A 13,237-nucleotide genomic window follows, 5' to 3' on the forward strand; every position below is an offset into this window, starting at 1 on the left:
TACACAGCAGGGAAATATAGACTGGCCACTTTTCATTCAAGAGAATCAGTGCAGCAGCCTATTTCATACAATAACAACAATTGTGAGTCTATTTTTTTCTAAGAAAGGTTATTATCTACCTTCAAATGCCAGATTTGCCACGTGAATGGTACTGTACTGTACAACAGCAGCATGTACTGAGTATATTCACACACATTAAGGGATTGTGTGTCATTTCCTTCAAACACTCGGCATCTCTTGGGGGCATCACAATTTCCAGAAGAGTTCAGCGTTATCTATTTGAGTAAGAGGAAACGGCACCAGTAAAAAAAGTCAAGTGTGCAAAATGTGAACAAGACAAAGCGAGAATGGGATTGAGAAAAGACGCAGAGATGTTAGATAATGTCTCTGCCAAGGTCCTATTAGATGCTGGCCACTTATCTTAGTTTGACCCTTTTATTTTGTGAATTTCACATGAAACCAAAAATAAATGTGCTATGGCTGCAAAGACACTACAAGTCAGTAATGTAAAATTAAATGCAAGGCTAGAGTTGAAATAGAAAAATAAGATCAGCATAAAAATCAATGAGTTGCTCTGATTTATGAATTATAACACAAGAAAATGTGTGTTAATACTACTAATAGACAATCCGGTGTAAGCCTTATCAGATGCTCAGTAAATGCTATACTCTTCAAGCTATATCATGACATCACTGCCTCCAGGTTGAATTACTCTTATTTTATTTACTAAAAGTAGATTAAAAGTTAGATTTGATTATTATATAAATTGCATAATTTACAGTTGGACTGATATAGTTTATCACTTCTGAATTAAAAATATTGGAATTAACAGTTTACCAGCAGGTTTGTTGCCTAGTAATAACATCAACATATTCATTAAAGGACCCATCTAATCTTTTTTTTCAGTTCAGTTCAGTTCAGTTTATTTCGAACATGCATACGATACAATGCAATACGTCACATATTTCCAGTTGTTTCATTACAGCATGTCCAAAAAGGAGTAGGAAGAAGCAAAGCTTATTTAATCCTACCACTTTTCATATCAATTGTATTACATTTCCGTGTTCTCTGTTTGTAACAGAAAAGTGAATGAATAAATAAATCCATCCATCCATCCATTTTCTACCGCTTGTCCCGTTCAGGGTCGCGGGGGGTGCTGGAGCCTATCTCAGCTGCTTTAGAGTAAATAAACAAACTTGTAGTCTGAACAGTCTCTTAAACTGAATCATATCAGTGCTTGATTTGATTTCCTTGTGTAATCCATTCCGTAATTTAATTCCACATACGGATATGCTAAAGGTCTTAAGTGTTGTGTACGTACAAACGTTTTAAATTAGATTTTCCTCTAAGGTTATATTTCTCTCCTTTTGTTGAGAAAAAATGTTGTACATTCTTGGGGAGAAGGTTATAGTTTGCTTTGTACATACATTTACATGTTTGCAAAAGCAGCAAGTTGTTGAATTTCAATATTATTGGTTCAATAAATAAAGGTTGTTAATGTTCTCTAAATCCAACATTATATATTTTTCTAATTGATCTTTTTTGTAACAACGTTAGTGAATGAAGCACACATTTGTAGTTGTTTCCCCATTTCTCTACACAATAACTCAGATATGGTAACACTAGCGAGCAGTAAAGAATATGAAGTGAGTTTTGGTCCAGAACATATTTTGCTTTATTCTTGACGTGTTTTTTGCTACTTTATGTTGTATGTTTTTACATAAAGGGTACAGTTCATTTTATTATCTATTATTACCAGTGGCGTGCGGTGAGGTTAATGTCTGGTGAGGCACGACTGCATCATCACAGTCAAATTTAAAAACATATGAACCTGCAGTGCAGGTGTACCTAATGCTGTGTCCCTGCGGTCGTTCGCGGCTCCTGCAGCGCGAGCATTGTTGTTTTTGCACTTTTTGGCTTCTTGTTAAGTGACTTTTTTTGGGTGGATTCGGTCTTGAAGGTGGAGGGTTTGGGTGTGGGCTTTGGTTGGTGTGGCCGCGGTGCTCCCGTCGGGTGGTGCATTCTGCGGCGGAGATGCTTGGCACCAGGAGGCGGGGTTATGAGACGAGCCTGACACAGTGTGTCTCCGCAGCAGATTTATGATCGCTCAGCACTAAAAATACGTTACACACATACAGTTGTTGACAAAATACACTGTACATTATATACCTCAGCTAACTAAACTATGGAAATGTATAATATAATTCATATAGCAATACAGTCTCACTGTACAGCAGGCCAGCAGTTAGCCGAGTCGCAATCCATGGTGAGGCACAAGTGCCTCAACTGGCTGCTGATCATCGCACCGTCTCTTCTCAGTATTTGAACGGAAAATGTGAAAATAAAAATAAAAATTATCTAAACTGGTGAAGTTAAATGGAAAATAACTTTAGTATAATCACTGGATACATATAACAATTTAATTAATTTTTTTTTCTTTTTCTTTTTTTTTTCTTTCCATGATGGCAGGTGAGGCCCCGCCTCCCCTGCCTCTAGTGACTGCACGCCACTGATTATTACACTCAAAAATGTATTTTCTTTTCCGCTTTCAATATCTACTCTGTTTATTTGTATTTGTGTTTGAGTTTCTCTTCTACTGTTACCGAAGAGCATTTTCTGAGATTCAAAGATAGTTGTTTTTGTCAAACCATCTTTTTAATTTATTCATTTCATCTGTTGTTATTTGTATTAATTTCTGTGTGTTTTCTTGTATACAAAACACAAAAATCTGCAAATAATACTAACTTTAACTCCTTTGTAGCTTTACAAATGTTGGTTGTATAAAGATTGAACAATTTTGGTCCCAATATTGATCCCTGAGGTATGCCACAACATATTTTCAGCTTTGTAGAAGTGTGTTCGCCTATCTTCACATATTGCTTCCTGTTGGTTAAGTAGCATCTTACCCAGTTCAAAACCAACCCTCTGATTCCATACCATTGTAATGTGTTTATTAAGATATTATGATTGATTGTGTCAAAGGCTTTTGTTAAATCCATAAACACTGCAGCAGCACATTTTTTTGCTATCTATTGCATTGGTTATCTCTTCCGTTATTTCGATTAATGCCATTAATGTTGAAATGTTGGCTCTGTATCCGTATTGGTTGTCTGTGAGCGTTACATTTTTTACAGTTCCCTAAATTTCCCCCCGTTTCTTCAAGTTGCATGCTTTCTTGGCGATTTCAGCATTGCGTTTAGCAGATATCACTCCGCCCGAAAGTTGTGACCTGTGTGTGTGTTTCGTGTTTCGTGTTTCCAACACATGTATGTGGATTTGTGCATTATTATTATTTTGTGGTAAAATGTTTCTGTTAATGTAATTTAAGTTATTATTATTTTTATATGAATGAATGTTTGTTACTTCCTCTTCCTTCTGACTTTTCAATGAGAAGGTTACCAATAAATACTGAACCGACGGCATGGCGAAGTGTCCTTTATTTTAAAAAACTACACAACGCAGAATGAGACTCACTACATCTAGATAGTAGAATAATGTGGACATAAACTGAGAAGTTGGTCAACTTTGACAGACATTTTAGACCCGAACAGGGTGAAGTCATTCTTCATCTAAAAGGGAATATATCAACGTCCTAACAGTCGACATCCCAGTGAGAGCAGACATTGTACAGTAAGTGATTGTTTGATTGTGTTTGTTGGCTCTCATGAAGTCTGCATGAGTTGTAGTCAGTGATGTTGTCGAAGGAAAAAGCGAGTGTCGTGATGCGTCTATGAAATTAATTCTCCACCGTATGCTTAAAATGAGCAAACTATGTAAATATTACATAGTATTATGAATGTATTTGTTACTACATTACATATATACTTATAGCATGACTATACAACTTTGATGGAAGTGTTTACATGTTTTTTAAGCGATCTAGATAGATAGATAGTACTTTATTGATTTATTTATCTATAGGCCGAATAGAGCGACTCCTATATGCTCCGTTACAAGCTGATTTTTTTTGCATGTATTTACCAGTTAGAATGCAAAAAAAAAAGAATATACGTATGTGTTCTTATTTGTGATTTATAGGTACCATTTTTTTTAAGTGCAGTTTCCCTTTAACACATACATTAGCATTATATCTTAGACACAAATACTTCACCACTGTGCATGTGTTGATGCACAATAGCTGTTACAATGATGTGAGGATAACACAGTGAAATCATATTGTAGAAAATGTATTAAATATTTGTAAGGATTTTACACTTTCCATCTCTTTTACTTCCCTAAGAGAGTGCTAAATGGAGAGCAGGAGAAAGAGTGGGTGTTTGTGTGTTGAAGGAAGTATCTATGGTGTTTGTGTGTGTGCGTCTGAGCGTGAGTGCATCTTGTTCATGGCAAGAAATCAGCTCAGTTTAGCACATAATGGAAATGTGAATAGCCCGGAGCACCTCTCCCACACAGGGAGTGCACTGGCTGGGAGCAGGATGCATCTTTCCAAATCCAAATAGTGAAGTGGAGTTTGCTAGGGTAAAATCTGGGCTCCCGTCTCTCTCCTCCCCTGAAGCAATTCACAGCTTTTGCCCATACATTACTCACACAGGTCATCCAAACAGGTCTCACTAGCTGGCTGAAAGCATATTCACACACATATGCGCACACATGCCGTGCGCACAAATTCACTCACACACACACACACAGTTGTTGGTTCAGTAAATAGGTGACGTTGCACATATTATGACGGATGACACATAAGGATGCCAAAGCCAGAAAATGTTATGCTTAATTTACCATAAATGCTACCTTTTTAGGTATAACGTCAACACACCCTCAGCAGTCACAGTTACATGACCATAATCTCACTTTGCTGTTACTGTTGTCATGCAAAATTGGCTATTACGCCCAGAGGAGGAAATGTCAAACTCACGTGCTACTTCTAGAGATGCGTTACGGCTCACGGCCTCTCCCAGATAGTTGCGGGCCAAGCACACGTAGCTGCCGTCATCGGGCTTGCTCCTCCGTCCGTGGACAATGCGTAGGAAGAAGAGGGAGCCACTGGGCAGCAGCATGCGGTGCGAGCGGGGAGTGTCGCGGTCCGTCTCAACACGCTCCCCATCCTTGTACCATTCCACCGTCGGGGCTGGACGGCCCTCGGCCTTACAGTTTAGAGTGGCTGGTTCCCCCTTGGACACAATGAGGTCAGAGGGGTGCTCGACGATGCGGGGAGGAGAGTCTTCCTGGCGAAGACGAGACCCTAGAGGGAAGAATGTACAGTTTGTCCCAATATAGTAATCATCGATTTTTCTTCTTTACAAATGTGGAGGTATATTTGCTGTAAAAACTAAAAAAAAATAACGAGAGATGTCTCGATCGTGGGATCGGATAGGGGGCCAATATTTCCTGTTTTTAACTGATCGGTGATCGGCTGATGAGCCCAGACGATCTTAACCATGTCATGATCCGTGGACCGGATCATGTTTTGTTTAGTCATGTTCTGTTTAGTTTTGGACTCCCTCAGTTCCTGTTTTGTGCACCCCTGGGTTTGTTTTGGTTACCATGGGTGCTGATTGGTTTCACCTGCCTCTGATTAGTGTTCGGCACGCTCACCTGCTTCCGGGCACTAATCAGAGAGCTGTTTATTCACATTGTGCGCCACACTCGGTCTGGCTTTGTTGTTTGCTGTATGCAACTGTTACGTTTGGCTATTCCTGTTTCCTAGTTTATGATTCCTGTGCTAAGTGGTTACCCTAGCTTCTGCGTGGCACACATCCTTTTGTTTGTTTCCTGCATGTTTGTACTTTGTTTGATTTATGGACAATAAATCATATCCTACCTGCAAGCTTCGTCCGGAGTTGTCCGTTTGCATCCTGGGAGAACGACCACGCAGTAAGATGCGACCCCTACGTGACATACCACAGCTGTGTCCCAGTGTTTACGTGGCTAAAGATTGTACTCAATGGAATGATTCCTTCAAAAGGGATGCACGCTAAGGGAGCCACAATTACATTTATGGATTCCTTGTTACACATGTGCTGTAGTTGCATGAATTCCAGGAGGGTGTGTGTCTTGCCAGAACACCGGCTCCAATTCGAGAACCAGCTGCAACAAACGTGTCGTCTATCCACAGTGCGAAGCTGCTTCTAAGATACTAATCCTCACCTCCATGATGAAATATAAGAGAGTTATGCAACCATAAGCCTACACAAGTACAAGCAATTGGTTGCATGGCACAAAGTATCATTTGGGTCCAGTCCTTTAGAGGAAAGTTAATTAGTGTCAGGTTCTTATTGGCTGCACAGTGTTCTCACACAAAGACGTTAATGTTTGATTTCACATGCAGGAGCTGATGAGTCATTACATCTCATTAGCTTTTTCATTAACGGGTTCTATCAAACACTGACATTATCAAAGATGTTGTTGCAGTAAGTGTACAACAGGGAGCGCTACATTAGATGGTTCACTTGCTACTGTAATAATGTGTTCCTTTGATTTTATTCTCAACTTTCATTCATTTAGAAAATAGTTCACATGCAAGTGCATTACATTTTTTGGAGTCATATCCCAGTAACATGCGTGTTTGATAACATTTAACGTACTTGATCAAGTGAACACATCTACACGAGTGTATGACCGTTCCTAAATCTCCCCCTGCAAATGTCAGAGTTATGACCCAAATGTAGATGCACTCTGTTTGTTTACAGATGTGAAAGCATCACAATCCTCATCTTGTTCGTTGTGTATGAGCATGTTATAATGCGTGTGTTAAAAGGTTTTGCTTTTCTGTGACACGCATGGAATATGACTGTACCAAAAGTGTGAGTTTACATGCAGCCATTCAAGCAGATCTTTCGGAAAATATCTCAACATACAGTACTGCAGGTTTTCCTTGTTGAACTGCAAAACTTGCTTCAGCGTGTATGGTTAACGGCTGCTACATGGCAACAAAGTAACCTCTAATGAACGTATATCCATTGTCAGTTGAGTTTTGCTATCTGTTATGAATTTTAAGTCATTCGGTAAACTATTTTACTATTATGATTGAAATTGGATTACTTACAAAGTATAGTAGGTGGCACACCAGTAGAGTCATCTACTGAAAGTCATTAGTTGCCTTGAGAGTTCTTGGTAAATGTTATACATTCCTAATGTGATCCAAACCACCCGCTTATTGAACTTTGACAGAAAAACCTTTTTTTTATGACGTTGTCTTTTATAACGGACATATTTAAATTAAGGAAAACAATATTTCCTGTGGTTGTAGCCCCAAACAACTTCCGAGAGCAGTAATTTTTAAACTGTGGTAAAAACCCTGTAGTTTAATTAAGTGATTATTTGGCGTACCACGAGATAGAGCCACTAGTGGACTGGTAGCCAAATAAACACTTAATTAGATATTATAATGACCTGACTCGAGCCGCTATTAAAGGTTCACACCCTTTAATAAAAGTCGTTACAATCCGACTAATGTAGGTCATGGTCAAAAAAATTAAGAAAATTAAGACACAAACATAACTGTCTTACTCTTTCATTTCTATCACTCAACACTTGTAGGAACCAAATGTTCTCCACATTCTCTGCTAATGTCCGCCCTTTCCCAGCATCCCAGCCAATCGAAATGCAGCAATGGCAAGAACTGCAGCTGTGCATAGACTCTTTTGATTTGTTTTCAAGTACATCAAGTACAGGAATTTGTTTTACTTAACATTTACAGTGGTGGTCAAAAGTTTACATACACTTGTAAAGAACATAATGTCATGGCTGTCTTGAGTTTCCAATCATTTTTACAACTCTTATTTTTTTATGATAGAGTGATTTGAGCACATACTTGTTGGTCACAAAAAACATTCATGAAGTTTGGTTCTTTTATTAATTTATTATGTGTCTACTGAAAATGTGACCAAATCTGTTGGGTCAAAAGTATACATACAATGTTAATATTTGGTTACATGTCCCTTGGCAAATTTCACTGCAATAAGGCGCTTTTGGTAGCCATCCACAAGCTTCTGGCAAGCCTCTGGTTGAATTTCTGACCACTCTTCTTGACAAAATTGGTGCAGTTCAGCTAAATTTGTTGGTTTTCTGACATGGACTTGTTTCTTCAGCATTGTCCACATGTTCTCAATGGGGTTCAAGTCAGGACTTTGGGAAGGCCATTCTAAAACCTAATTTCTAGCCTGATTTAGCCATTCCTTTACCACTTTTGACGTGTGTTTGGGGTCATTGTCCTGTTGGAACACCCAACTGCGCCCAAGACGCAACCTCTGGGCTGATGATTTTATGTTGTCCTGAATAATTTGGTGGTAATTCTCATTTTTCATTGGCCCATTTACTCTCCGTAAAGCACCAGTTCCATTGGCAGCAAAACAGGGCCAGAGCATAATACCACCACCACCATGCTTAACGGTAGGATGGTGTTCTTGGGATTAAAGGTCTCAACTTTTCTCCTCCAAACATATCGCTGGGTATTGTGGCCAAACAGCTCAATTTTTGTTTCATTTGACAACAGAACTTTCCTCCAGAAGTTCTTATCTTTGTCCATGTGATCAGCAGCAAGCCTTAAGGTGTCCCTTCTCGAGCAAGGGCTTTCTTCTTGCATGGTAGCCTCTCATTCCATGGCGATGTAAAACATGCTTGACTGTTGACACTGACACCTGTGTTCTAGCAGCTTCCAATTCATTGCAGACCTACTTTTTGGTGGTTTTCGGTTGACTCTTGATCATCCTGACCAATTTTCTCTCAGCAGCATGTGATAGTTTGCGTTTTCTTCCTGATTAAGGGGCGGCATGGCGTAGTGGGTAGAGCGCCCGTGTCAGAAACCTGAGGGTTGCAGGTTCGCTCCCCGCCTCTTACCATGCTGTTGTGTCCTTGGGCAGGACACTTCACCCTTGCCCCTGGTGCCACTCCGGTGAATGAATGTTGAATGAATGATAGGTGGTGGTCGGAGGGGCCGTAGGCGCAAATTGGCAGCCACGCTTCCGTCAGTCTACCCCAGGGCAGCTGTGGCTACGAAAGTAGCTTACCACCACCAGGTGTGAATGAATGATGGGTTTTTAACATGTAAAGCCACTTTGGGTACTTAGAAAAGCGCTATATAAATCACAGGTATTATTATTATCATGGCAGTGACAAAACTGTGCGATGCACTTTATACTTACGAACAATTGTCTGCACGGTTGCTCTTGGGACCTTAAGCTGCTTTGAAATGCTCCAAGTGACTTTCCTGACTTGTTCAAGTCAATGATTATTTTTTTCAGATCTGTGCTGAGTTCCTTTGACTTTCCCATTGTCGCGTTTGTAACCGAGTCTAATGACTGCATCACATGATCCCTATTTAAATGGGCTCAGAGAGGTCAACAGGTGTCATCAATCATAATCACTCACATGACGTTAAGAGGCCATGCTATGAAGCTAATTTGATTTGATTGTAACTTTTCTATATCACCAAAATTGATAATATATGTTTCTGTATGTATACTTTTGACCAAGCATATTTGGTCACATTTTCAGTAGACCCATATTAAATTAATAAAATAACCAAACTTCATGAATGTTTTTGTGACAAACAAGTGTGTGCTCCAATCACCCTATCACAAAAAAATAAGAGTTGTAGAAATCATTGGAAACTTAAGACAGCCATGACATTATGTCCTTCACAAGTGTATGTAAACTTTTGACCACGACTGGTAAGTACAGAACAGTTGTATTTATTTTTAAGTACATTTTAATTGTATCTTTAAAAACTGTATTTCGATATTTATTTCAGTACATTTTTTATTCAACTTTAATGTGCAATACATTTTTGATTAATTATTTAGGTACATCGTTTTATTTTCTTATAATCAAACACAGTGTTACTGTTCAAACTGCATGTAGTGTTACAGGGGCCACACATATTAAATATAGTTGTAAATAAAACCTCTGTTTTGTTTTTTAATGAACATTTGGGCCTACTATGCTACATTATTGTAATGTTGGTCATTATGCTGGTACTTTGAGAGCCAAGTATTTTTGAGGTGGTATAGGTGAAAAACGTTTAAAAACTACTGGCCGTGGTGGTACCTCAAAATTGTAATGCATCAATGGTCACATAGCTGAGGTTGAAAGGTCGAAACAATGGCATCAATTTGTCACTGGAACTGATTAGGTTTCCATTAATCTCGAAGGAGAACATTGTCTTAAAATCCAAACAATTTAGAGTAAGAACAGATTATTGGAATGGATTGTTCTTCGGATCGCAGCTTGACAGTTTCACTGCACTTTGAAAGTTGGTTAATAGGGCTTTTGTTGTTATTCACAGATGCGGTCCATATATGTCTCACTTTAAAGCAGAGTAATCTCGGCAAGCTCTTTGGTTATTCTTTGCAAGGGCTGGTAGGTCTGTAATGTGATATATTTCCTTTTAGGAGATGAGTCTGGGTCTAACACACACATTCTAATGTTTGTTGCTGCCATATTAGTTTGTCTGAAGGTAAACTCAAGGTTCATGTTATTAATGACCATGTTTACATCATGGTTGCATCTTGTTCAGTAACTTGAGCCACTAAGCTTGGTTACCTTGATAGCGCTGCATGAAAAGAGATCTAGTCTGAGTCATTTTGTGTCCCTCAAGGTACAAACTTCACTAAAGCACCCCCAAAGGCCTAATTATCACATTTCAAGGTAATTGGTTGTACGTTTTCCTTGGCCGAGAAGGTACGTTCTCAAGTGTTAGTACAAAAGCAGAGTTTGATATTGTGCAAATGTACTATTGAAGCACATTCTGTTTTCCTATACACCCTTGCAGAAACTTTCTTCGTGAGAAGGGAAACTGGGGATAAGGAACTGTCCATGGTTCTGAAAAACAGTGTTTAGGTATTGCAGGAAAAACTAAGGTCAGGGACATTTTAAGGCTCTTAAGATAAAGATATGTGGAGTCTCTTTATGATTGTTTTTTTTTAAGCCAGGTATGGCAAGCCAAATCTCAAAATAGTCCTTCTGACGTGAAATCAAATAAAAAACATGTGTTGTAGGTGTTTGACAAACATTACTATGCACTGTACACAGTCATTGCAGAAGTCCTCCAAAATGAACAGTTAGCTATAGTATTTTTGTCCACAGTGTGTCAAATGTAGTGTGTTGTGAACAAAACAGAAACCATTACTTCATAGACTATGTTGCTTTAGATCGTGCACATGCAGTACTTAGAAAAACAGCAAAAGGTTAAAGAGCCACCCTCAGTCACTTTGTGTGCAATCAGTTTATACTGCAAAGCTTACTGGTGTTTATACAATAAAATGACCCTTTAATTTGAGTAACCTGTAGAATTTTCCAGACGAAGCACCTTCTCCACACCACATTAGACATTATTACTGCAGGACATAAACTGCATCATCTTCCTGGGGCAAATTAATGGTCGGGTCACAAATATGGCCCATGGTGAAACAATATTGGTGAAAGTTGTGCACATCTCTATAATTGCAGGGTTTGCAACACTTCACACTATTTATGCAAGGGAGTTCCTTTGTTCCTTGAATGCAGTTTTTGAGTAAATGTGCAAGGAGCACATTAAAAAAAAATAACTAGGTAGGGTGGGTTCAATGACAGTTAGTACACTTAAAATGAAGGACACTTTGTGGAGATAAATGAGGGAGTAATATTGCATGAATGTTAAAAAAAAATGTTGGCTTACCAGTGCTTATTTTGGTGTATAGAAGTCCACAGAGAAGCAAATACTGTAGAGGACCCATTCTGGCATATTGGCCCCTTCAGCTACGGCGACGCACGAATTCCTCCTCCTCCAGCGGGGAAAAAAGGCGATCAATTCATCAATCAACTCAAGTGAAAAATGTCTTACAGTTTCAAGTTAGTCACCCAAAGCCACGGAGGCAGTGGATAACATCCGGCAGCAATGTTCACATTCATCCTCTCCAATAAAAGCGCACCAGCGAGCGTATTTGCTCTTTTTTTCTCCTGCAGTCACCAAACGTCAAGCAGCGCAGCCCGACGCCGTCCACTTACATGACCGGGACTCCGTGTCCATTCTTCCCCGCCAACACTACTTAGAATGGGTCCCAGGGAAAGAAAGCGCACCCATCGCCATGCGGGACAAGTGTTGGGACGAGAAGTGGTGATGTTGTGCGGGAGGTGAGACGCGGCTCCGGTGCAGCAGCAAGCGTGGCCCCTCCTTCTCCACGCTTCAACACTGCCGTGGGAGAGGACACAACATTAAACACGTCTGATTCTTTTCTTGTTGAATTGTGACAACAGCAAAAAAAACAACTCTCTTTTTTCCCACGGGAACTTGAACGCACCACTCGCTTAATTACATCTGGAGATGTAAATGAGTTTGATGTAAGATATATCGAGAAGATGATTTTATGTATCATGCTGCCTTTTTTTCAGATATTTTTTTGAGAAATTAAAATACATTTGGAAAATGAGCTGAGATTGTGTAAATGTTGAAGTTAGACATTGGTTGCATCACCGCATACCATATCAATCCAAGATGCCAAGCAAGGGTGGTGGTAGGGATTGGCTACTAGAGGGCTCAAGCCCAGGAATGTTTATGAAAAGACCTGAAACTGATTTTTTGTTTTGAGGAAGGAAAACAAAGGCAGCTACATAAAGTTGCCTGAATACTACTACTTGAGCCTGCAAATTGTGTGCGTGTGTGTGTGTGTGTGTGTGTGTGTGTGTGTGTGTGTGTGTGTGTGTGTGTGTGTGTGTGTGTGTGTTCTTATATTTCTACCCTTCTTGGGACATCAACAAGGAAAAGTACCTTCCATATGAGGACCGGTTAGAATGTCTCACTTGCACGCTTGGTGGTGAAATCTATCAAAATTAGGGTGGTCCCAAAAAGGAGGGATTTTTTTCAAACTGACTGTGTGTCGGTTTTAAAAGTGCTCCCCCTCTGGTCAACATATGAACTAACAAGTGTGTGTAAAAATTTTAAATGCTCCTCCCCTGGCCAACATATGTAATAACAAGTGTGTGTAAGAAATTGAAATGTGCTCCCTTTTGCCACACTTAATTTAAAAATAAAAATGTGTGTGTGTGTGTGTGCGTGTCTAAATTTTGTGTAAGTCTGATTGCACAACAATACACTAATGTATCTCCATAGTTACAGTACATGGGAAGAATCCAAACAAGCTCAGATAATAATAGTGTTTTCATTAAAGCATATGCATGTGTGTGTGTATTCCAGTACTGTTTGTCTGCTTTCAGAATTTAAAAGTTGATGGTTGCCAGTGGTTGGGAGGGCAACTCCTCAGGGCGATTGTTGCATCCGGGTGGTTGTGCTGACACAGGT

At 39.5% G+C, this 13,237-nt stretch overlaps 1 protein-coding gene across 4 annotated transcripts in view; it reads right to left on the reverse strand.

Annotated features, from left to right (window-relative positions):
• Window positions 1-12,038, reverse strand: part of LOC133650617 (roundabout homolog 2-like) — a 222,582-nt gene extending 210,544 nt beyond the window's left edge. For 3 of the 4 annotated variants that reach the window (XM_062048092.1, XM_062048091.1, XM_062048090.1), the window contains exons 1-2: window positions 11,618-12,038; window positions 4,877-5,203 (exon numbers count right to left, since the gene is read on the reverse strand). In XM_062048092.1, the coding sequence (XP_061904076.1) occupies window positions 4,877-5,203; window positions 11,618-11,675 (385 nt within the window). In that variant the 5' untranslated portion in view covers window positions 11,676-12,038. The remainder of the gene's footprint in view (window positions 1-4,876; window positions 5,204-11,617) is intronic. The other variant, XM_062048089.1, reaches the window with a different exon arrangement.
• Between the last annotated feature and the right edge of the window lie 1,199 nt (window positions 12,039-13,237).

The sequence above is a fragment of the Entelurus aequoreus genome, linkage group LG05, assembly GCF_033978785.1.
Source record: "Entelurus aequoreus isolate RoL-2023_Sb linkage group LG05, RoL_Eaeq_v1.1, whole genome shotgun sequence".
NCBI lineage: Eukaryota > Metazoa > Chordata > Actinopteri > Syngnathiformes > Syngnathidae > Entelurus > Entelurus aequoreus.